Source organism: Carassius auratus, unplaced genomic scaffold (assembly GCF_003368295.1).
Source record: "Carassius auratus strain Wakin unplaced genomic scaffold, ASM336829v1 scaf_tig00215957, whole genome shotgun sequence".
Lineage (NCBI taxonomy): Eukaryota > Metazoa > Chordata > Actinopteri > Cypriniformes > Cyprinidae > Carassius > Carassius auratus.
The window spans coordinates 9,063-32,740 of record NW_020528334.1 but is presented as its reverse complement, the minus strand read 5'-3'; the positions used below and the strand labels follow the sequence as shown (position 1 = coordinate 32,740).

Below are 23,678 nucleotides of genomic sequence, written 5' to 3'. Positions count from 1 at the left end.
CATCTTTAATGTATACTATGGCACTGAAGGATTACCATATGTACCGTGGTATTTACATGATACGCCACGGTACATTGTAAAACCATGGTGCCTGTCAAAAATCATGCTTACGTCCAAAAACATAGTTTTACCTTAGTACCTGTCTATAAACATGAGATCATTTATCGGTCCAAAAATTGTGTATTCCCATGGTACCAATCCCCCCCCCCCCACTAGATTACTTTATCCATATTACCATAGTACGTACCCAAATTGTGGTATTACTACTGTACCATGTAAAAAAAAAAAAAAAAACATTGTATTTCTATAGCCCTATTCGGACGGGACTAGTTTTACAGGGGATCGTTAGAGAAATCTGCGTTTCACAGACGTACTTGGTGATTTTAATCCCGTCCGAATCTGCCACGTCTGTGTTTTTCTCACACAACCTCTGTGATAATTCCAGAGCAAATTACCTACTGTTTTTCAGCAAACTCAGTGATCCTCTGAGAAAACTAATCCTGTCCGAATGCGAATGTCTGTGATTGCCGGTGATATTTTATTTCACAATGCGTTTCCATGTGTGTTTTGGCCAACGCGAATTACCGTAGATGCTCTTACCGCGCGGATGTTTGATATATTTGCTTATCGGCAAATAATAATAAAATAATAATACAAATAATAAAATCAAGAGCAAGATCACGTAAACTGTTAATACCGGCCATTGTAATATCAGCATCAGGTAAGATTACTCACGTTCATTTATGTACTCAGTTACATAATGTTTTAATTACATTTAATAAAAAAAAAAAAAAAATGAAAACAAGTTAAACTAAAGGAACCACACATTAACATGGTTTTGTTATACTAGCCATTTAGTATTTATTGTGTAATAATACTAAGGCAATCATTCTGAATTAATGCAATGCACGCATACAGAGCGCGTGATCTCTGTGATGCCCAGATGCACAAACAGACCCTCCCACCTCTGTAATAAACACGGAGATTTTAGTCCCGTTCGAATTGGTACATGAAAATCACAGACGTCAGGTGGTAAGAATCGAAACTCAAGCGTAGTTTAGAAAACTAGTCCCGTCCGAATAGTGCTTAAGATTCACGTCCTAAAAATGTTTCCATGAAAGATGTCCAAAAACCATTGTATTGTCATGGTAATACTATACAAGTAAATTATCAATACCATTAGGGCTGTCAAAATGGATGGAAAACTAAATTGGGAAAAATATTACTAATGCACGTTTATTCAAAGCATAAGAAAATATGACTGTAAAAAGGCGAATAATATTTAAAATAATGTTTATGAACCAATTAAAATTAAGTAGGCTAAAGAACTATAAACAAAACAGCATCACGTGTGCATGTCTCGAAATATGTTTTTGAATAAAATTGAACACCTGTAATTTTACATGGCTTTCTAAACATGTGGCTCTCTTATGCAAGATGCGAGATGCGAGTGCAACGGTGATAGAAGATGTCCCTCTCTGGAAAATTTGTAAAATGTGCATTCTGTGTGGCTTGGTTTCAGTTTTGACGTAAACAAGATCTTCTCCACATTCTCTGTTTCCACAATATTTTGAATGAGCATCGCAGCAGCGCTGCATCTAGTTGCTTCAACTGTATAGGTTAACAAAAACATTATGCAGTGACTCTTATGTTGTCATCGCATCTCGTACGCCACTGATAAAGGCCAAAGTATAATTTGACCATCCGCAACTATGCAACATTTTTGCATTCTTATGTGGATTTTTATTTTAAATTCGATTTATATTCGAAACTTGATTTTTTTTTTTTACAGCCCTAATTACCATATCTACCCAGACTTACATAAAGTAAGCTGCTGGGTGGGTGATTATGGCCCAGAATAAGCTAGACTGAGGGCTAGGCTTTATGCCTATAGTCAAAGTTCTTGTTCTGCAGGACTGTGCTACGATTGACTGATGTGTCTGATGTGTCATTTTTTTCTCTCTCTCTTTTTCACCCTAAAACAGCCAAGCAACTGTCAGACCCCAGAAGAAACGACATGCGTCAACCCCACTCAGAGAATCTCAGAGAGCCCTGCACCCATGGATGGCAAACCTAATTTAGGTATAACTCCACACCCAACCCACGTTTTTGGTAATATTTGTCTCTTTAGGTATTTAGTTTCCTTTTATTCATGTATTAACCTTCTCTGTCCTCTTGACCTTATAGATGACAGGCCAAAAATGGTGTCTGCTCCAATAATGCCTGTATCTCCAGGGCCTAGGCATTCAGAGTCCACTTTAGAGAAAAGAGAAGCCCCAAGTCTTCCATTATTAGCCTCTTCTCCAGAGATGGTCTCTGATGTTCCCTCTCATCCTTCAAGTGAATGCATTAAACCAACTGCTGCAGGAGAAGCTGGATTTATTTCTCCTTCAACTACCAAGGCTCAGACTCATCTGGTTAATTCTGGTGGGGACTCTATTCTTGAAAGTACTTTAAGACTGTCTGCTTCGCCCTTGCTGTCCCTCAAAGTGGTAAATGGCCTTGCTGAATCTCAAACTATCTTATCAAGCTTTGAAGAACCTGAAGTCCAGGAAGCCTTAAAGATATCATTGTCCCAAGAGGTTCAGCTGCCAACCCAGGATATGTTATCCATGGAGGAGTCTGGTCAGGAAGTTCCAGTGGCCTTGGAGGAGCTCCAGGCAGAGCACCTCCCTTCTTTAGCAGTACATGTGCCCTTGATCCCTACAGTGCAGGCCCCTTCAAGCACCTCCTGCACTGCTACTGTCATTGGACCGCCACCTGGTTTGGCACCACTAGTGCAGTCAGTTGTCTTTGAGGTGCCAGGGCAAAACAAGTCCTCGGACAATGTCCAACCGAAGGTTCTGGATGCTTCAGAATCACAAACTCAGAACAACACTAGAAAGTTCATACCTTCAGGTATTTGCTCTTCATGATTCATGTTACAAAACCAGGCAAAATTTAAAGTTCAAATGACCCATTACCAATTGTGTTGTCTTTTTTGTGATCGCACAAGCTGTTTCTGCTGTACCAAAGTCTTGGAAGAAACCAAATGAAGATGTTCTGATGGTGGAGACACTGCTGAAGGAGAATGAGGTGAGATGCACAGAGGTTACATTGACAACAGTTAGGGCTGGGCAAAAAAAATATTTTCTGATTTATCGTTTTTTAAAATGCCATTGATTCTAAAAAGCCGTGAATCTATCTTTTCCGGTATTTATTTCAACGCGCATTTAAAACAAAATCTGATTAATGTGAATCTTATCGTTACTCTTCTCCACAAAATCACCATTATTAACCTTTCGCAATGTTATAACAAAACCTGTCATTCATTCAGCGTTAATTATCATGGCGGAGATACTGTTGATGAGAACCAAGAACTAAACCATACACATGATTCTCAATGCTCAGGTGAAATTCTATAGGAATACTATAAATCTGCGGAAGCATTTGATATCACGAATAAGGCGCGATGATTTCTGCGATCAATGAATGAATGGCGGATGGTGCAGCGCCATCTGTTTTGTTTACTAACGTACACGCATACTAAATCGTGGAGTCCTCCTTACAATCCTCCAAACCGAATTTTGTTAAGAAGTGTAATATTTTTAATTGAAACCAGTTATATGCATTAACGTTAGTTACATATGTAACTGTGGTTCTGTGAATTTCTAATGACCAATTGAGGCAGTGCTAAGCACTAGCGGATAATTGCTGCATCAACTAGATAGGTCGAGAATGAAATACCAACATAGTCATGTCATAACGTAGACCAAGATACGAGGATATAAACCACAGAAGCTCAATGTCCAACCTCTGAATGCTTTCTCACATTTTCTGAATAATGAGGAACTCTAGCATTAATTCATTCTTCCTGACCACCAGAGGTGGTGCTAAGAACTAACAAACACTGGTAAAGGCAGATTAGACGAATCAATGATTTGTCTAAAATCAGAATCAGTAGACTTAACATAGCGCCTCAAAGCTTATACAGGGCACACAAAATGAGATCTCCCCCCACCTGTATCGGAGGGAGAAAAAGGGGGTTGAAAAGCAGCCAAATGAATAGAGTGATACACAAATTGTGGGTACAAGATGTTAGGATAGAAGCCGAAAATGACTCCAGAATCCTTTGGTAACCAGTGTTTATACGATTCACTTATTGACAGTGCATGAAGCTCACAAACACATTTAGCGAAAGCAATGACTAACATTAAAGACAATTTCAAGGACAACCACTTAATATCCACAACATCCAGTGCTTCAAATTGTGGTGTACAAAGAAACTCTAGAACAAGTCTCTAAAACAAGTCTCTAAAACTAGTCCCAAACAGAAAAAGGATTAGAATGAACCGGCTTTAAATGCCTTGCTCCCTTCATAAAACTACATAAAAGATTAGTGAGACCCCAAGGATGCACCATTGACCAGGGCATGATAAGATATTGTAGAACGTTGACTGTGCACAACATTCAAAAAGGAACCTTTAGTGACCTGTGGTGGAGGGGAAGAGTGCAGCATGACATGAGTCTCTTTGGTCACTCTATGTCACTGTGGCGTTTAAAGTTGAGGACTGCTGTGGTGATGCAACTGCTGCTCTGAGCTCGAGTAGTGTGGGTGAGCTGCCATCAATGGCATCCTAAAAGGAGGAGTCCGTGGGGCCTGAGTTAGGCCATGTGTCCAGCAAAGCATTTTTCAATTGTTTTCAATGGGAGCATTGAATAGTTTTTTTTAAAAAAATAGCAGGAGCATGCTGAGCATCTTTTTAACACTGAGTGCTCGGGTGTTTCTTCTCAGTGCTGGGAGTTGAAGAATGTTCAACTTTGGGTAAACGCAGCACTTGTCACTGTCACTTTTTTTTAGTCAGCTGACCAAACACAGTGCCCTGCTTGTACCACGCCTGAACTAAACAACAATGGAGAAGTTAAAATTGCTTGTCTCTAAGTATCTATGTACCGTATTTTTTGGACTATAAGTCGCACCTGAGTATAAGTCACATTTAGTTAGACCCAAGAACCAAGAGAAGCTTAGTGTAGACTACAGGAGCACTGTGTAGCATCTCTGGCAGCATAGAGCGCCCTCTTGCAGCTGTAGACGGTAATGTTTTCTGTTAGTTCATTTCTCTTCGTTCATGTCAAATTAATTTTGATAAATAAGTCGCACCTGACTATAAGTCGCAAGACCAGCCAAACTATGAAAAAAGTGTGACTTATAGTCCGGAAAATACGGTATTTACCAGACAGAATTGCCGGACTATCAAATTATTATGTAGTTGAAAAACTTCAGAAAAGTAAAACGACTTTAGTATTACTGGCCACAAGTATTGAAAGGAGTGCAAGCACAATCCTGTGAAAGTCTCGGCCGGTAATAGTGGAACGCGTGAAGGAGAGAAGCGAGGCACGAACACAATTCAAGGTCTCTATTAATTCGTGCTTGTAGTAATTTCATGTGTATATATTTTTCATTCGATTCTAAGCGTTTTAGATCGGTTACTGTCCACGATCGGCAATTCACAATTCAAAAATCATGTTTCAAGATTGATGCATATGCATCGTCAGGGTTTGTAATCGATACATCGATAAAACAAGTGAATCGTTATACCGTGATAAAAGCATTAGCAATTAATCGCAACAGGAAAATTTTATACCAGGATATCCCTAGCACAAACCAGAATGTAGTCCTTCATTTCACATAAAACCTCCGGGCCCTTGTTTAATGCAGCTTTTCTTCATTCACATCAGGAGGAGACCTCAAAAGACGGCTCTATTGGAGATGACATGGTCTCACAGCCAACCTTAGGGACCTACAGCAGCCCATTTACAGTGCCTGAGCACCAGGAGAAGCTCTCCGAAGAGAACGGTGAAAGTGAAACAGAGCCTTTTAGGAATGGGGTGGAGACGGAAAGCACTGACAGTGGAGTTACACTCGGAGACAGCAGGGGGTCCATGTGTTCACCCACTCCATTCATACAGGAAGGTAAGACTTCCCACAGGAACTGATCAAAATTTCTGATCTTCTCATTTTAGCGTACTTTTTTATTTATTTATTGGAGATTCGAACAAGTCATCCTGTTTGTTAAATAGCCATTGGCCATTGACATACAGCACAGACATGAATTGCTATTGCTAGTCACTTTTTGATTTCATAGACTGCTTATAAAAGTTTTTGTTGTTTGTAACACCAAAAAGCACCAAACAATTTTATACTATTTTTATTGATTCTTCCAATTTATTACTAAACAAATTGCATAACAATAATATATGTCTGTCCTACTATTGTTGTGCTTTTTCCACCCCAGGTCTTGTGCAATCAAATGGAAAGAGACAGTATGACCGGGACTTCCTGTTGGGTTTTCAGTTTATGCCGGCCTGCGTGCAGAAACCAGAGGGACTGCCTCAAATCAGTGATGTGGTGCTAGACAAGGTGTTTTTTATTATTTATTATTATTATTATCATTACTTATGTTATCAGTAGTTTTGGATTCCTTCTGGACTTGAGCTGTCTGACTGCTTCTTGTAGACATTTGATAAATAATAGTATTACAGTATCACATTAAATGAATCGTGGTTTCCCTAAAAGTATTAGTCAGCACGACTGTTTTCAACATTGATAATAATAGGATATGTTTCTTGAGCACCAAATCAGCATATTAGAATGATTTGTGAAGGATCATTACAGTAATGATGCTAAAAATTCAGTTTTGTATCACAGAAATAAATCATGTTTGGTGAGCGCAAGACTTTCAAACATAAAAAAAAAAAAATTAAACTTGCACAAGCAAGCAGTTGTCAAAACTGAACAAAAATGAACAAGAAGTTATCAAAACTAGTCGATGGCCAAACATGTCTAATCAGTGTTATAAACCTTATAAATATGCACATTGCACCTTAACCCATTTTGTACAATGAGAAATCTCGTAACCTGACTACTCCGTTTAACAGGGTGATCCGAAGTATTTTTTTTTTTTGTGTCAAAAACATTATTTGGCTACTTTGAAGAATCAAATTTTCCTCTTAAGGTGCTTACAACATGAATAGTACAGTAATACAAGTATGTTCTTAACTTCATCTGAGCTTCACTCTTCAGCCATGAAACTCCCTTAACGTCCTGTTTCCATTAAAATTGCATTACGGTTATGTCATACTTGGCAGTAGGCATCATTTAGTCTAAAGATGTTAGAAAAGAAATGCCCTGCCCCTGTTCAGTGCATAGTCTTAAACTTTAGTCTAATCTGTTGAAGTGCGTTTTTTACTGCGGGTTTGTTGTTGTCATCTGTGTGTACTTTCCCGGTTACTGTTCCCGACAACACTTATTGCTTTTGTTCTGAACATACACCGCAGTACTTTCAGTTTCCTATTTCAGTTCCTAGATTTTACTCCGCATGTGTACTCGCTCACATCTGTTTCTGGCTGTTCTTGCTCCTTCTGTCACAAGATGACTGGAGCGTAAATCGTTGAACATGTTGTTGATATATAAATAACAAATGGAGCTAGTCTCCATGGCAAATACTGTTTCCCATCAGTGCTGTAGGGCAAGGGAAAGCTGGTCTCAAACCAGTTTTTCTCATACTGATTGTGATAAAGATACAGATAGGTTCAGCTAGTCCAAGATCAGCATAAGGAGGAGGGGAGGGAGATCTGGTGTTCTGTTCACGTCACAGCTCTGTTTCTCACTGCGCCTCCTGCTGGACTACTTATGGAATTGATCTTTTCTGTTTCAGATTAACCAAAATAAACTGCCACTGAGGTCTGTGGACCCCAGGTTGATCTCCAGGGGCGCTCCCCAGGATTTCACTCCCGCTTTTGCTGACTTCAGCAGGCAGATGCCAGGAGGACATGGCATCCCAGTGAGTAACTCATATGCTCTATTACAGACCCAATACCAATAGCTATTCATATACAGTACAGTATATGGATGTGAGGTGTTCTCACACACACACACACACAAATCTGAGTCTACCAACCCTAATCAGGTATGACTGAGGAGTATTGTAGAAAATTTAGCAGTTTGGTAAATTAATCTGTTCATCAAGAAACCACCTAAGATGTTTCACCCCAAAATCTAAAGAAAGAACTAAGTCATTGTATTTTTCATAAAGTAAATAAAGCCTCCTCTTAGGGCCATTTAATTTATACTTATGACATTATTTTCATAACAATTAAGCACATTTCCATCCTAATTCTCATTACTTTATTGATGCAAAAAAATCCAATGTATATATCAGCTGATAAAGCTGATTTATTGAGTATTTATATATTATACCTTTATTACTGCTTTTAATAATAAAAAAAATGTTTTTCTTCACTATTTTCTAACATAATTTTACTGTAAGAAACAATTACGTAATGGCTCACAAAGGAAAGCATCCACAGATATTACAGTACTGTGAATGTAGTGGTAGAATGTGCTTAATTTATAAAATAAAGTTTCATTTATTTTTTTATTATTTTTTTATTTCTAAGTGAGATTGACCCAGCAATTGTCTACATTTTAAAGCGTTAAACTCTTCTAAAAGTTGTAAATTTATTTTCTATCTGTATGCTTTATCCCAAGCTTATAAACGTGCGGCGACTTCCACCACGCAAGATCATAGTAAATGTTTCGGTTAATGATGACGTTCAGCTCAAGAAGGCAGAGAACGCCTGGAAACCTGGGATGAAGAAAGAGAACGTCACAGATGACCCAGAGGCCGTGAAAACCCAGGTGTGGAGTTCGGTTCTTTTACTGTTATCCATAAGTGTTTGAAAAATTCACTGTAAAAGAAGCACTTCAAGAGATGCACTCCTAAGCTTGAAGTAGATGGCTGTCACATGTGGCTGCTTTTGTTAATGTCGGCACTGGGGTTTTGTTGGACGTTCTCCCGTCCATTAAGTCCTGATTTGTCACCTGATTTGTTGTTTTTATCTGAAGGTTGTTGTGTTGATTTGAACTGCAGTGTGTTGCTTTTCTGGCACTTCAGGAGTTGTTCCGGAAAGTTCGTAGCATTTTGAACAAGCTCACACCCCAGATGTTTAATCAGCTGATGAAGCAGGTGACAGATCTCACGATCAACACCGAGGAGAGGCTGAAAGGTGTCATCGACCTTGTGTTCGAGAAAGCCATTGATGAGCCCAGCTTCTCTGTGGCCTACGCCAACATGTGTCGCTGCCTGGCTACAGTACGTTCTGTGCACTTTGAGTTTCCTTGGACTGTCTGTTATTTTGCCTCATATTATTCCTTCTTTAGTATGTCACCAGTATCTCTTCCACTTATGATCCAATTGTAGCTAAAAGTGCCCACAGCAGACAAACCTAATACCACGGTAAACTTCCGGAAGCTGCTGTTGAACCGCTGTCAGAAGGAATTCGAGAGGGACAAAGTGGACGACGTCGTACTTGAGAGAAAACAAAAGGAGCTGGACTCTACCACATCAGTAATAATTCAATAATGATTAGCCAAGAATTTAGACTTGCATGACGTTTTGTCCGTAATGTCCATTTATGTACTATTTTTGAAGGCATCCAGTCTCATTTCAGTTCCCAAAAAAACATTTTTAATCATTTTAGTTTTCATTTGTTTTAGTTAACAATAACAGTGCTGCTAGTACATTCTTTAACATTTCTCTTTTTTGTGTGTGTTTTACCAAACACAAGGAATGACATTAAAGGGGGAGTAAATAATGACAATGAATTTTTGGTTGAACTATTCTTTTAAAGACATTTTTCAAAAAGCATTATGGGATTTATATGTTACAGTGTTTTTTTTTAGCCCACAGAAAAGGAAAAACTGCAGGAGGAGCTCGAGGAGGCGAAGGACAAGGCCCGACGTCGCTCCACAGGAAATATCAAATTTATCGGTGAGCTGTTCAAGCTCAAGATGCTGACCGAGCCCATCATGCATGACTGTATGGTGAAACTTCTAAAAAACCATGATGACGAGAGCTTAGAGTGCCTCTGCAGACTCCTCACTACCATCGGCAAAGACCTTGACTTCGAGAAAGCCAAGGTAACTCGGCCAGCAGTTTGTTATTCTACATTCTGGAGCCGTATTGATTCGTATTTCACAAGATCAGCGGTGAAATCCCTTGGAAAGGGAAATTGGTGAAGGCATCCAAGGTAGAATATTTAGCTTTTTATTTAAGTAATCTAATATCACCGTGAAACTAGAACCACCGTAAAACCTAATGGCAAGAGTATGGTCCACTTTGCAAACGCTTTGCTCAAGAACGGCCTCTTAGACAGGAGGGGAAGCATCTAATTGACAAGTAAGTAGCATCTGATATTAACACTCGTCAAGCACCAAATAAGAGTTAAAATGATTTTTGATGACATTGGGTTAATTTGAAAGGAATTGCGACATAATGCATGGTTAGTTGGACTTATGTAATCCTCCATGATGTAAATGACTCATGCGAATTAAATTAAAGACATGCAAATCATCTACTAAAGAAAACATTTGTCGTGACTTGCACATCTTGTAATGACTTGTACGAGACCAAACACTGATTTTTTTTTATGATCTTTCTGGAAAGGTAAATCTGAAATCATGTGCAGATGTGCTTCTACGTTCCTCAAAGAAAATTCTTGGATATCTTGAAACGGTTCAGTGCCAGAACCTCGCGGATATTGGCAAATCCTGTAATTGGTTTCACCTTAGAAGTGCACATCATGGGAACAAAAGTCGAACATGTCAAAAGATTTGTTTCCCACCTGACTAATAAAAACCTCTTTTTGTTGATGTTTTTTTTTTCCCCCTGTTGGACATTGCATAAATTCAGCCAATCAGACTGGAGCTTGCCATTTTATTGTGCAATATGCATCCTTCAGCATGCCTCTGCTGTTTGTTTCTCGGGTAAAAATAGGCAACTAATAAATCAGTCCAGAACTCTGGAAAGGCAGCACTCAGCAGTAACAGTATTAATTGTGATGCTCAAAAAGGAGGGGAAAGTTGTACAGTAATTGTTTTGTGCGTGTAATGTAGAAAAAATAGCTTGAAACGAGACATTCTCTCTGAAGGGATCTCTGTTGGTGTTGTGACTCATCCCAGTTTGTTCTCTGACAGCTGGCACTCTTGATCAATTACTCATTTTGTAGATTGTCAGTGGTGTGGTATAGTGGTAGGATAAAGGCGGGTACAGAAAAGGCGGCTATTTAAGTTTTGGAACATAAACTACAGTATGCATGAATTGTCACCAATTTCCACACGAGGAAGACACCTAACACCATTTCTTAGTGTTTTTGAAAGAAAAAAGTCTCTTGTGATCACCAAGGCTGTATTCATTTGATCAAAAATGAAGTAAAACACTAATATTGTGAAATATAATTACAATTACAACTGTTTTGTATTTTAAAATGTAATTTACTCCTCTGATGGCGAAGCTGGATATTCAACAGCCATTATTTCAGTCATCGATGTCACATGATCCTCCAGAAATTATTCTAATATTCTAATTTGCTGTTAAAAAAAAAGCATATCTTATTATTACAGCTGTGTTGCTTTTTTCAGAATTCTTTTTTTTAAACATTGTTTATTTGAAATAAAAAAGTAAAATCTTTTACCGTCACTTTTGATCAGTTTAATAAATCACAGATGAAAAAGCTTTTTTTTTTTTTTTACTTTCTGGTCAACTAAATTAGCTCTAAATGACATGCATTGAATGACGTCTAAATAACATTAGTATTCAATATAGAAACCTTTTTAATGCAGTTAAATGGAAGATCACATTGTATTAAACTTAGTTTACACTCCAAAAGGAAATAAACGTTTTCCACCCAGGTTTCCAGCGCAGCTCCTTATCATCGTGGCACGATTGTGTAGCTTTGAGCAGTTTATCCTGAATCTGATTGTGAATCTGTTGTAAATCACTTGAGGTACTTGATTGAAATGTCATTGTAGCTGTACAAAGGACTGAGCTGGGAAAATGTTGCAGTGCATTTCCTCAAAAGAAAGAGGAATAATGAGGCATGAGGGTGAACATATTCTGAATACTGTACACACACACACACACACACACACAGTCTAAATGTGTTTCAGCTGGGCCCAACAGACCCTGGAGCTAAGTGTTAGGCAAGAGGGTAAATGTTTCCTGCATCCATCCTTTCTTTCTAGCAGCAGGAACTTAAGGCATTTTTAGGTTCTGCATCTATCAACCCTCTTGATTTAGGAGCAGTTTTTTGCTTCAAAACATTATTTTTAGATTTACGATGACTCCCTGTATGTCCTGTACCTCGTAATGGATGGGTACAGACGAGATCTGTGCTATATGATCACAGCTGTCCCCTGCAGCATTGAAGAAGTCTGTTTTCATTTATAGTCAGTCATCTTGCAGAGATGTTGTGATTGACACATGGACTCATGAACTCAGTATTTGATATTCAACAGATTTTTTTTTATTTTTTTTTTATCACTCCCTGCTCTGTGTCCTTGAATAGCCCCGTATGGACCAGTACTTCAACCAGATGGAGAAAATTGTCAAAGAGCGCAAGACATCATCACGGATACGGTTCATGCTACAGGATGTGATAGATTTGAGACTGGTAAGTGCCATGGGTGTGTGTGTGTGTGTGTGTTGAGAGAGTGTACAGATAGCCATTGCCAGACCTTTAGAAAGGCCTGGTTTTGATGAAAGTAACAGAAAGAACCTAAAAAAAACATCTGTGTAGTGTTTTTGCTGGCATTTTTTTTTTTTTTTTTTTTACCATTTCATAATCTGTAGAGATTTATGTGGCATTTGACTTATACGAAACTGTATTTATTTATCAATTTGATTCATCCTTGATCAATAAAAGCATTTGTTTCCTTTCATTTCTTTTTAAATAAAATATTTAATTTTACTTTTCATTTTACTTTATAATAATTTATTTCATTTTTATTTAACATATGAAAGTGGAATAACATAGGCACGGAAACGGAAACCCTGATGAACTCAGTGGCCCAGAAACAGCCAGAGGTTAAATATAGTGTCAAAATCTGAAAGGTTTCTATAGGTTGGAGTTAAATGTAACTGTTTCCAAGAATGAAACTGATCTATTAATCAAAGACACCTGAGCTCTCTGATTATTTATATTGTCCAGCATAACTGGGTGTCCCGAAGAGCAGACCAAGGTCCTAAAACCATAGAGCAGATCCATAAAGAGGCCAAGCTGGAGGAACAGGAGGAACAGAGGAAGGTTCATCAGCAGCTTCTGTCTAAGGACACCAAGAGAAGGCCAGGTGAGATTCACAGCACTTCCTCACAGCTTTTTAGATTGTGCTTCCAGTTATAACTACAGCACCACCCAGAGGACAAAACCTCATTTGACGTTCCAGGTATACTCCGAGATAAGGTCTGAACACATCAAAACATTACTGGGAGCATGCTGTTCAGACAGCAGACAGAGGGTTAACAAGGTTTGACTGTGCTTTTGGGCTTTTCATACAACAGTAACTTGACCGATTTCTTATTATTTTAAAGGAATGGTCCTTAAAATGTCTAATCTTGAAAAGTAAGGAATATGATGGCTTCTGAGAAAGAAACTAATAACAGAATTCAAAATTTTGGGTCAAATATTCTTTTAGATCAGTGGTTCTCAACCCTTTAAGATATTTCTGGTTCAAAGCTTCTTGTTTTCCTTTTTATATTTTCAGAAACTAGAAGAGCTGATATTGAAAATCCATTCAATTTCAAGAACCGCATTTTCCACTAGTTTGTGATTTGTAATTCTCAGCAATCTCAGAGCGTCACAGAACTATAAAAGTGTTTATTCATTATAGAAATGTGTTGTTTTTAAATTGATAAAAGTTAGTCATATTTTACAAATTTTCATGACACTTCAAAATCACATTTTAAACTATTTAAATACCCTTATATATCCAGGTTTTATTTTAGGAATGCTTAAATAAAAATGATAGTTTTTGAGGTAACAAATTAAAATGAGAAATATGCTTGGAATTAATTCACTGAAAAGCTATAATAATTCTGTTTCTAAAAGAAATATTGTGTTGAGGCCCCTTGGTGGGTCTTGGCCCCCTGATTCAAATATGTAATAAAATCCTTGGCATTTCTGATTCCGTGTTCAATGACTATTAAAGGCTAGTGGTGATCTGTTGTGAAGTAACGCTGCTCTGTGTCTTTGGTTCTAGACCAAAGAGATCAGCGCTCCCAGAGGGAGGAGACGTGGAACACTGTGCCCACTACTAAGAACAGCAGGACCATCGACCCCACAAAGATCCCCAAGATCTCCAAGGTGAAGAGACGATTCGCTGCACAAACACTTCATATTTCACACATAAATCCCATTTTTGAATGCAAATCAATGGGTACCATTGATTTGAAGTAACACTGCCGCCTACTGATTATAATCACAGTTGTTAAGTGCAGCACAGAATATGTTAACACTGGCACCACATGTGATTTTAACAATCAATAATAAGTCATTTTAGAAGGATGAGATAGTAATGCTCTCGTACTGAATCCCAACCAATCCCCATTACAGCCTCAAATCGATGAAAAGATTCAGCTTGGTCCGCGGGCTCAGATCAACTGGATAAAGGGCAGCAGTGGCGGAGCCAAAGCTAGTGACCCTGGTGAGGCCACATGAGTGTGAAGTACTGATCAAGACTTTGTTAAACCTACCAACATTCATGTGTCTTAAATTGATTCAGTGAAAATTACGGTTTTCTATAGAACATGTATGTATGAATGCGTCCATGCCCATGTTTCCAGAGTTAACACGCTCTGCCAGTAGCACCCTGAACCGTTATTCAGCGCTACAGTCGCCCACGTCTCAGCCCAGCCCAGCACCAGCCCAAACCTCTGATTCTGATTCCAGACGCCCACTGGGAAGGTACCCAACATCTGAGAACTGAAGAGCTCCAAATACAAATGTAGAATTTCAATATCAAAAGCCTGACATCTTTTCATTCGTCTTATATCTCTGCCAGTCGAGGCAGCACTGGTCGTGATCGCAGTGAAAAGCCGTTGAGTTTTGGGCCGTCACGACCGGGGCTCTTAAGCAGAGGGAGCAGCGCTAAGGAGCTAACAGACAACATGGCCCCTCAGGAGACATGGAGGGAGGGACCTGACTCACACCATACACCTTGTAAAGCCAGCATTTCAGAGGAGAAATGTGAGATGGAGAACATCAGAGCCACAGAGACATGTGAGGAAGGATACGGGCTTACACTAGTGAACACGTATACATTATAGCTGCATTTTCCATGTATTTGCTTGTGTACTGAATATATATATTCTAATACTGAGCTTCTGCTTGATTGTAGTGAACTCTGAGACGCCGCAGGTCACTGGTGGCTCAGAGAAGCCCATCCTGACCGAAGAGGAGGTCGAGCGGAAGTCCAAATCCATCATTGATGAGTTTCTGCACATTAATGACTACAAGGTAGAGGTCTTCACAGAATTACATGAGACCCATCGACCCAGGGACCCATACGGGTTTGGGTATATATTTTAAATGATCAGCCGGGTCCGGGTCCGAATCTATTACACCCGACCGTGATCAGACACGCCTTGTGTTTTTTGTAACTTGCAACTTGTAAAATCAGGAAAAGAAAAGTGTGAACCAAAAAAAAGCGATATCTCAGTGGTCAGATTGAGACACGACGCAGAGCACAGAGATGATAGCAAATACATTTTTTAAAACTTATTTTCAAACTTTGAATATCTGCGATGTGACTGTCACTACTGTAAGCCGTTTTGTGTCCGTGTCTGTTTGTGTGTGCAGGAGGCAGTGCAATGTGTGATTGAGATGGATCAGCCCTCTCTGCTGTTTGTGTTTGTGCGCATGGGTCTGGAGTGCACACTGGAGCGTAGTCAGAAAGCCAGAGAGCACATGGGACTGCTCTTCTATCAGCTTGTTCAGAAGAACATCTTACCCCATTCTCAACTCTATAAAGGGTGAGCACACACACATTACATTGAGATCAAATGTAGTTTACTTGTGTACTAATATAGTAAAGCGCTAGGGTTTGACCCGTTCTCATGGCTCTGTAGGTTTTCGGAGATGCTGGAGCAGGCTGATGATATGGCCATAGATGTTCCCTTCATTTGGCTTTACCTGGCTGAGCTGCTCAATCCTCTGCTGAGAGAAGGAGGAATCAACATGAGAGAGCTGTTCAGGTCAGGACCCCCAACACAATGAACGAGGATGGTCTTCTGAGTTCTGTTTTATTGTTGTTGTTGTTTTTTTGTCATTTTTGATAAAAAGGACATTCCACCCTAAAACCCTGTTACATGTTGTCCTTGATTAATAGACGGATCTTCGTTTGAGGTGGAATCTCCTTTCAAAGGATGATTTAAGAAGTGCATGTACTGTTCAAGCTCCAGTACAGGGTCAAAATATTATACATATTATACAATAATACATCTAAAACATGAAATTATAGTATTGTTATATTATTTTCTTTCCATATATCTGTAGGTTAATGGGGAATTGCTGTAGCATATCCCAGCATGTCTCCGGCCTTTTATTTTTATTTTTTATTACAGTTTTAAATTGTAAGTGATGGCAAATGAGCATGGTATAAGTGGAATAATCCATGTCTTAGATGGATTTAGGCATTAAAATAGCCAAAATATTAAGAAAAGCTAGTATAGAATCTCAATTTTAAAATAAAGAATACAAAATATATATATTATTTTTACATTTAATAAAAAAACAATATGCATCCTCAATTGCTACTTTGTCACTATTACACTAAAATAACATTTTACCATTTTTTATAATTTATTCAAATTCTGTTTAAAACAACTTCCGTAGGCAAGAATGTATTATCGAAGGGTGAGCTGCATCAAAAGCAGGTTGCGCAGTCTGATGTTTTTCAGTCTTTGAGAATTTTTTTTTTTTTTTTTTTTTAAGTTAACATGGCCTTTTTACATTTCCAAATAAGTTGGCCTACAGAATTCAGTACGATATAAAAATAAATAAAAACCCAACACATCCCTTCCGACACACCTCATTGTATTGGGTTATTGGGACTTCTGGGGCTTTAACAGTTTGGCAGTGCACAGTAGTTGCAGTCATTCCAGGTCCTTGCAGGCTCCAGCTGTCTTAGTGATTCAGTTTAGCATCTAATGGAGATTTGTTTTTTTTCTGCAGTGAGTTAAGTAAACCGCTACTCCCTGTGGGAAGAGCTTCCATCTTATTTTCTGAAATACTGCACCTACTATGCAAACAAATGGTAAGATCAACTTTTGTTGACATGGTGTTAAGAGCATTGAGTTCGTCTTTATCTTGTTGTCATCTGTGGTTTAGGGCTCCTGCATGATGCTTACTATTAACAGACACCTCTGTGACAGAAACAGTCTGCTGTAAATAAGCTTTGTGCAATCTTCTGGGTGCCATGGGTTTGTGTGTTTACATGCATCTGATTGTGCTACAGAGCCATAGGAAAGTTGGAGACTTGTGGAGAGAGTCTGGGCTGAACTGGGCCGACTTCCTGCCTGAGGGAGAACATCTTCCTGCCTTCATCTCACAACAGGTGAGAATGTAGTCTGAACACCATTCCCAGAAATGAACCACTGGTGTTAAGAAGTAATTAACTAGACATAGCAACATACACAAATTCACCTGTTTTCAAAAAAGTATAGCTTTATCAAGCAACGTTTTAAAACGGATAGAAGCATTGCACAATTGTTACCAAAACTGAGTTTATAATCCGAAACCCAAAATGTCAGCTCTTGTTCTTATACTGTATGAAGCATTAGAAATTCTGACTCAATTAAATTTAACTGACTCAATTAAATCAATTGAATTACTTTTTAATGTATTCTTTGTAGTGCTGGCCCCTAATAGTCGATTAACCATTAGTCGACGAGAAGAGCTTTAGTCGATCAAAATTTTATGTCGCAGAAAAAAACTATTTCCACAGGAAGTGGCAAAGTCACACAAATTATTAACAGCTGGTCTATGTGGTAATTACTGTACATGAGACATCCAAACGTTGCGTTGCTTATCATCTGAAACATGCAAGTAGTAGCATCATTACATAGTTCTACCATTAACCTAGAAAAATGTGTGCTATTCAATTATGTAATCCGTAAGAAACCTGCACATCTGCAATCTGTGGAGATGACAAGTCAGTGTCTGGACTTCATCACTGCTACAGAAAACACTAGTTTATCATTGAATTATTACAATTTTAAGGCAGTCTTGCTGTTTTTTTCCCTTGAGCTATAGGCAATTCAAATATAAACATATGATTAGTCGACTAATTGCTAAAAACGAACAACGACTAGTAGACTGGAAAAATCTTTAGTCGAGGGCAGCCCTGATTCTTAGATCACATAAATGCAGCCTTGGTGTACAGTTGTGTGTGTGTGTGTTTATAGCTAGTTTAAAGCAACTTCCTCTATTTCAAGGAATGTGTTATAAAATAAGTTCACCCAGAAATTAAAATTGTCATTATTACTCACCCTCATGTCGGTCTAAATCCTTAAGACCTCCGTTCATTTTAAGGACACAAATTAAGATATTTGATGAATTCTGAGTGCTCTGACCCTCCCATAGACACAAAGCAATAACCACGATCAAGGTCCAGAAACGTAGCAAATAGATCAGTAAAATAATCCATGTGACATCAGGGATTCAACCGTATTTTATGTAATTTTTACGAAGCTATGAGAAATACAAATAAAAAAATATATAAATAAAGTGTTCCTGTAGCTCAAGTGGTGTAGAGCATTGCTTTAGCAAGCAAGCAAGTGCAAGGTTGGGGGTTCGATTCCCCGGGAACACATGATAGGTAAAAATTATTAGCCTGAATGCACACTGTAAGTCGCTTTGGATAAAAGCGTCTGCTAAATGCATAAATTTAATTTAAAATACTTTTAGTGTTCCTGTGGCTCAGTGGTAGAGCATTGCGTTAGCAGCGCAAAAGGTTATGGGTTCAATTCACAGGGATCACGCATACTGGTAAAAGAAAATAAAAATTATAGCCTGAATGCACTGTAAGTCACTTTGGGTGAAAGCGTCTGCAAAATCCATGAATTAAAAATTTCATTTAATTAAATACTTTTTGTATGCAACGTAAACAAAATTAACGACTTTATTCCACAATTCATCTCCTCTGCATCCACTGACACATAAATCCATGTAAACAGTGTATGCTATTCTGTGTCAGCTACATCACGTGGACACGTTGTTTTTGTTCAAATCAAAGCGTAAACAACATAGAAAACATATACGCCTGACACAGCTGACACAGAATATCATGCGCTGTTTACATAGTTCAAATTACGAATTAGGCTGTTGTTCAAATTATGATGGAACCCCTGATGACAGAATTTAAATTTTTGGGTGAACTAACCCTTTAAGGAAAAATGCGCTTTTGAACACACAATCAACCAGCTGTACCTTTTCCCACTTTTTCCAGAAGTTAGAGTTCACCATATCAGAAGTCTCCCCTGTGTCCGCGGCCTCAGCTAAACCCAGCCTCAGTCCTGAGGAGCTTTTCAAACAGCTAGAGCACCTCCTGCTAGAAGACATTGCTAGTGACGAACAGATCTTCGACTGGGTTGAGGTGAGACCGATCAGAAAATCCTATCAAGCAGATCCGCAAAGCCAACGTTTTCAAGAAAATGCAAGGCTTAAAAGATGCTTTTCTTTTTAGGCTAATTTGGACGAATCTCAAATGAGTTCATCTCCATTTCTGAGAGCGTTAATGACGGCTGTTTGTAAAGCAGCAGTTAAAGGTGAGCAAACTACTTACCCTACTTAAACAGCTTCATCTCCATCTTCTTTTCTCCAATTACTTTAGTCTTTTTTTCCTCTTCAGATGAAAGCACGTGCTGTAGAGTGGACACTGCTATCATCCAGAGACGCCTGCCTATATTACATAAGTACCTTAACTCAGACACCGAGCGGCAGCTGCAAGCACTTTATGCTCTTCAGTCTTTGATTGTCGCCCTGGATCAACCTCCCAGTATGTAGCAGATAAAAATAAAGATGCCAAACTGAACTAAAGATTTCTAGGATTGTAATCTTTCTCTACGTCTATCCACAGATCTACTGCGAATGTTTTTCGATTGTCTTTACGATGAGGACGTTATTTCGGAGGACGCTTTCTATCAGTGGGAAACAAGTAAAGACCCGGCGGAACAGCATGGAAAAGGCGTAGCACTGAAGTCTGTCACAGCGTTCTTTACCTGGTTACGTGAGGCGGAGGAGGAGTCTGAGGATAATTGACACAAGCAGGTGGCCGACGCCCAGAGGCCCCCTACTGACACAAACGAAAAATGCATCCAGACTAAACAGGTCCAGCCATAGACAGACTTACTCCTGCAGACACAGGAACTTTGACTTTGAAACGCTGGCCAACTTGAGCTGGAACTCTCTACGCAACAGAGGGAACACTTAATTATTGTATCATATATAGAAAATATTTTTGTTTTAAAGTTTCACTTTTTTTTTCTTTTGTTACTTTTAAAAGAAGAGACTTAAAATAGGTTCTGGATTCTTTAATTTATTATTTTTTTAAGAGACTGCAAGTACGGAGTTCTATTTAACATTTGCAGGCAAAAAGAACATTGATATAAATAACAGGAATAAACATGTATCATAACAATAATATTAATTTTGTTTAAATGTGTCAGCAGCCGCCCTGGATTCATGTGATCGACCTTTAAACAAATAAAATATTTCCTCCGAAATAAATAAATGCATACATCTTCGGCCCGAGGTGGGGACTGGTCCAGGATCGGCTAATGTTGCTGAAGTTTCAGGATGTTTTGAGAAACACCCACCACTGGTTCTTCTGCTTCGGCTTTTGCTCGACGAACTTTCCAAGTAACATGGCAAACACAGTAAAAATGAATATGCATCCTGAGTGGAATGATAAGAATTCAGACATCAATATGGCTTGTATGCTTTAAGGTGAAGTACAAACACTAATGCAAGTCAGAGCATTGCCAGGATTGCTCAGTGTACTTGTGATGAAGAACTACAGAGGAAATGTAAAGCTTGTAAATACATTAAAGAGAAAAAAAAAAAAAAAGATCTAAAAATCACCATGATGCTGTGCTGTTTGTTTTTGCAGGGAAATTTACAGGATTCAGCAGTTCAGATATATTTAAATATTAATTATATGTTTTAGGATATATTATTTGCATTTTTTTTTACTTCATTTCCTAATTGACTATAAAGCATTACGTAATCAAACCAGTTTTATTAATATTGAGTTAGTTTAATTAGTCATAGAGTGTGATCAATATTTGTTAAAAAAAAAAATTCTAATATCATAAATATTATTTGTGTGAAAATGTAACAATAACAACCAGTCAGAGTCTTTTACTTTAAGTCAGCCGGAGACTTTTAATTTATGAGATTTATTCCCACGACTCCACCATATCTGCGTACGTCGTGACGTCAGACGTCCAAAGCGTGGGGGCGCTCCTCCTTAAAGTCGCAATTTGGTAAGTCGTTAATTAAATACAACATTAAAATAAATGAAACTCCGTTTATATAGTAATTTTTGTATACTTCAAGTCTTATTTATTTTTTATTTTTTTTAAAGACATAAACCTCCTTTAAAACGATACGCTGCTACTGATATCACTTAACGTTTAAATTTAATGCACTTTAGTAACATCAAATTAAGTAACACTTTAGTAACATTAAATTTAATTAAATGCACTTGAGTAACGTTAGACTGAACAACAGTGTGTCTGTTTTGAATCTAAGTTACCAACCTAGACAACATTTTGCACATGTTGTCTAAGTGGGCAGCTCATGAGCTTTTTTTTTTTTTTTTTTTACCTGCAATCTGAGCTTTTCTGCCTTCCTTCGTTCAACTGCAGTCATCAAATAGCAAAGATGTTCCGGCCCAAGCCCAAACTGAAGGACAGACAGCACCTGTACAGGCTGATCATCAGCCAGCTGCTGTATGACTGATACACCAGCATTGCCAACAGCCTGATCAGTGAGGTGAAGCCCCAGAGTGTGGTGTCTCCATCAGAGCAGCTCATGCAACTGGCCAGGATAGGTATGACTCCACTCTATACAAATTTGTAAATGTCTGAAACTTTAAGCGTTTAATATTTTTCCTAGTACTGTATAATTGTTAAATAACAGAATAAACTAAACCATTGAATAGTGTGCGTATATATATTTATTTCAACCTTGCGTCTTTATGACGTCAACACTTTCCAGTGTTTTGTGTCCTGCAACCCTCTGGATCAGCACACAGACACCATCTGCGGAGTCTGTTACAATCCCAGCGCTAACAGCTACGTCACCTGTAACACACATCACAGCCAGTGTAGCCCAGTTTCGGAAATGCATGACTCCTACGAGTCGGTTATGTTGATAATTAGTTCAAAAACACTGGTTAACGGTTTAAATCACTCTGAAACATTGCCCTGTATAATTAACATAATTAACTGGGAAAGAATAAATTTGTTTGTAAGTAAAATAGACTGAATTACTGGAATAAATCAGAATCTAACCAAATTTAGAGCCAGAGAATCTGAATCAAATTTAATCAGTAAACTTGTGTATGTTATAAGCATCTAGGAGTGGAAATAAAAATAATTTTATAATATGTGTTAAAAACAAAATGTGGGTAAAAAGTGCTAGTAGTTAATAATATTATTTTGGAACTTCCATTGGTCAGTTTGGGGTAAACCTTGACATATATGTTGGAAATACCATGTCTGTCTGTTTTTTACTGCGGCTCACGCACTCTGCCGCTTGCTCACCCTCATTGTGTTTCCTGTCATGCAGGTGCAGGTCTCAGTGGGCGACATACGCACCACACTCAGGGTGTTTTCTACCACACTGAGGACTGTGCTGCTGCCAGACGAGCGAACCATCAGCTTGTGCTGCTGGGATTCACGCACTGCTGAGAGGAAGAACCTGCTCTCATTAGGCCACAATAACATTGTGCGCTGTATCTTACACTCACCCACCAACCCAGGCTTCATGACCTGCAGCGATGACTTCAGAGCACTCTTCTGGTATCGCCGCACCACCACGGACTAAGACACATCTGTGTGCTTTAAAAGCAAAAGTCTCTGAGCTTCTTTTATCAGCAGGTCCCAAACACTGCGTATGACTTCAGAGGCTTGTTTGCCAAGCCTCCATATCACTGAACGCACAAAACCATTTTTAAAAGCACCAGAGAGCTTATGACTGTGGTACCTTAGTATTACTGCCGGGTGGTGCTGTTTAACTACTATGAGTTCTGTCGTTTTCTTTACTACCATTTCATAACATCAGAACTATCAGCCGTAAAGTTGCATTGAAGCTAAAGACAGATTTTTTTTTATATTTGTGTCCGACAACAAGTAGATGAGTGTTATTCTGTCATGGCAAGTGCCTAGAATGTCATTTTTTCCGTTTTGGATATTAAAGGGATAGTTCACCCAAATAGCAAAATTAATTGTCATTAATATCTCACCCTCATGTCGTTCCAAACCAGTGAGACCTCCGTTTATCTTTGGGACACAGTTTGAGATATTTTAGATTTAGTCAGAGAGCTCTCAGTGCCTCCGTTGAAACTGTGTGTACGGTCTACTGTCCATGTCCAGAAAGATAAGAAAAACATCTTCAAAGTAGTCCATGTGACATCAGAGGGTCAGTTAGAATTTTTTGAAGCATCAAAAATACATTTTGGTCCAAAAATAGCAAAAACTATGACTTTATTCAGCATTATCTTCTCTTCCGTGTCTGTTGTGAGAGAGTTCAAAACAAAGCAGTTTATCATATCCGGTTCGCGAACGAATCATTCG

The 23,678-nt window shown here is 38.6% G+C and overlaps 1 protein-coding gene and 1 long non-coding RNA gene across 2 annotated transcripts in view; both read left to right on the top strand.

Moving 5' to 3' along the window:
- The window catches only part of LOC113096503 (eukaryotic translation initiation factor 4 gamma 3-like), a gene marked incomplete at its 5' end in the record, with an annotated part of 33,823 nt that extends 12,863 nt beyond the window's left edge, over positions 1-20,960 (top strand). Inside the window, 25 exons of the mRNA XM_026261905.1 lie at positions 1,986-2,082; positions 2,188-2,898; positions 2,996-3,075; positions 5,719-5,953; positions 6,276-6,400; positions 7,698-7,823; positions 8,531-8,680; positions 8,937-9,134; positions 9,243-9,389; positions 9,725-9,961; positions 12,388-12,492; positions 13,030-13,168; positions 14,078-14,181; positions 14,431-14,521; positions 14,661-14,781; positions 14,879-15,096; positions 15,215-15,333; positions 15,676-15,848; positions 15,945-16,070; positions 17,050-17,131; positions 17,333-17,431; positions 19,325-19,471; positions 19,562-19,643; positions 19,727-19,873; positions 19,955-20,960. Of these exons, the coding sequence (XP_026117690.1) occupies positions 1,986-2,082; positions 2,188-2,898; positions 2,996-3,075; positions 5,719-5,953; positions 6,276-6,400; positions 7,698-7,823; positions 8,531-8,680; positions 8,937-9,134; positions 9,243-9,389; positions 9,725-9,961; positions 12,388-12,492; positions 13,030-13,168; positions 14,078-14,181; positions 14,431-14,521; positions 14,661-14,781; positions 14,879-15,096; positions 15,215-15,333; positions 15,676-15,848; positions 15,945-16,070; positions 17,050-17,131; positions 17,333-17,431; positions 19,325-19,471; positions 19,562-19,643; positions 19,727-19,873; positions 19,955-20,136 (4,041 nt within the window). The remainder of the gene's footprint in view (positions 1-1,985; positions 2,083-2,187; positions 2,899-2,995; positions 3,076-5,718; positions 5,954-6,275; positions 6,401-7,697; positions 7,824-8,530; positions 8,681-8,936; positions 9,135-9,242; positions 9,390-9,724; positions 9,962-12,387; positions 12,493-13,029; positions 13,169-14,077; positions 14,182-14,430; positions 14,522-14,660; positions 14,782-14,878; positions 15,097-15,214; positions 15,334-15,675; positions 15,849-15,944; positions 16,071-17,049; positions 17,132-17,332; positions 17,432-19,324; positions 19,472-19,561; positions 19,644-19,726; positions 19,874-19,954) is intronic.
- Positions 20,961-21,095: 135 nt separating this feature from the next.
- LOC113096504 (uncharacterized) lies at positions 21,096-23,313 on the top strand. Its single transcript, XR_003288527.1, has 3 exons — positions 21,096-21,362; positions 21,747-21,931; positions 22,672-23,313. It is a non-coding gene; the product is annotated as an uncharacterized LOC113096504 (long non-coding RNA).
- The last annotated feature ends 365 nt before the right edge of the window (positions 23,314-23,678 follow it).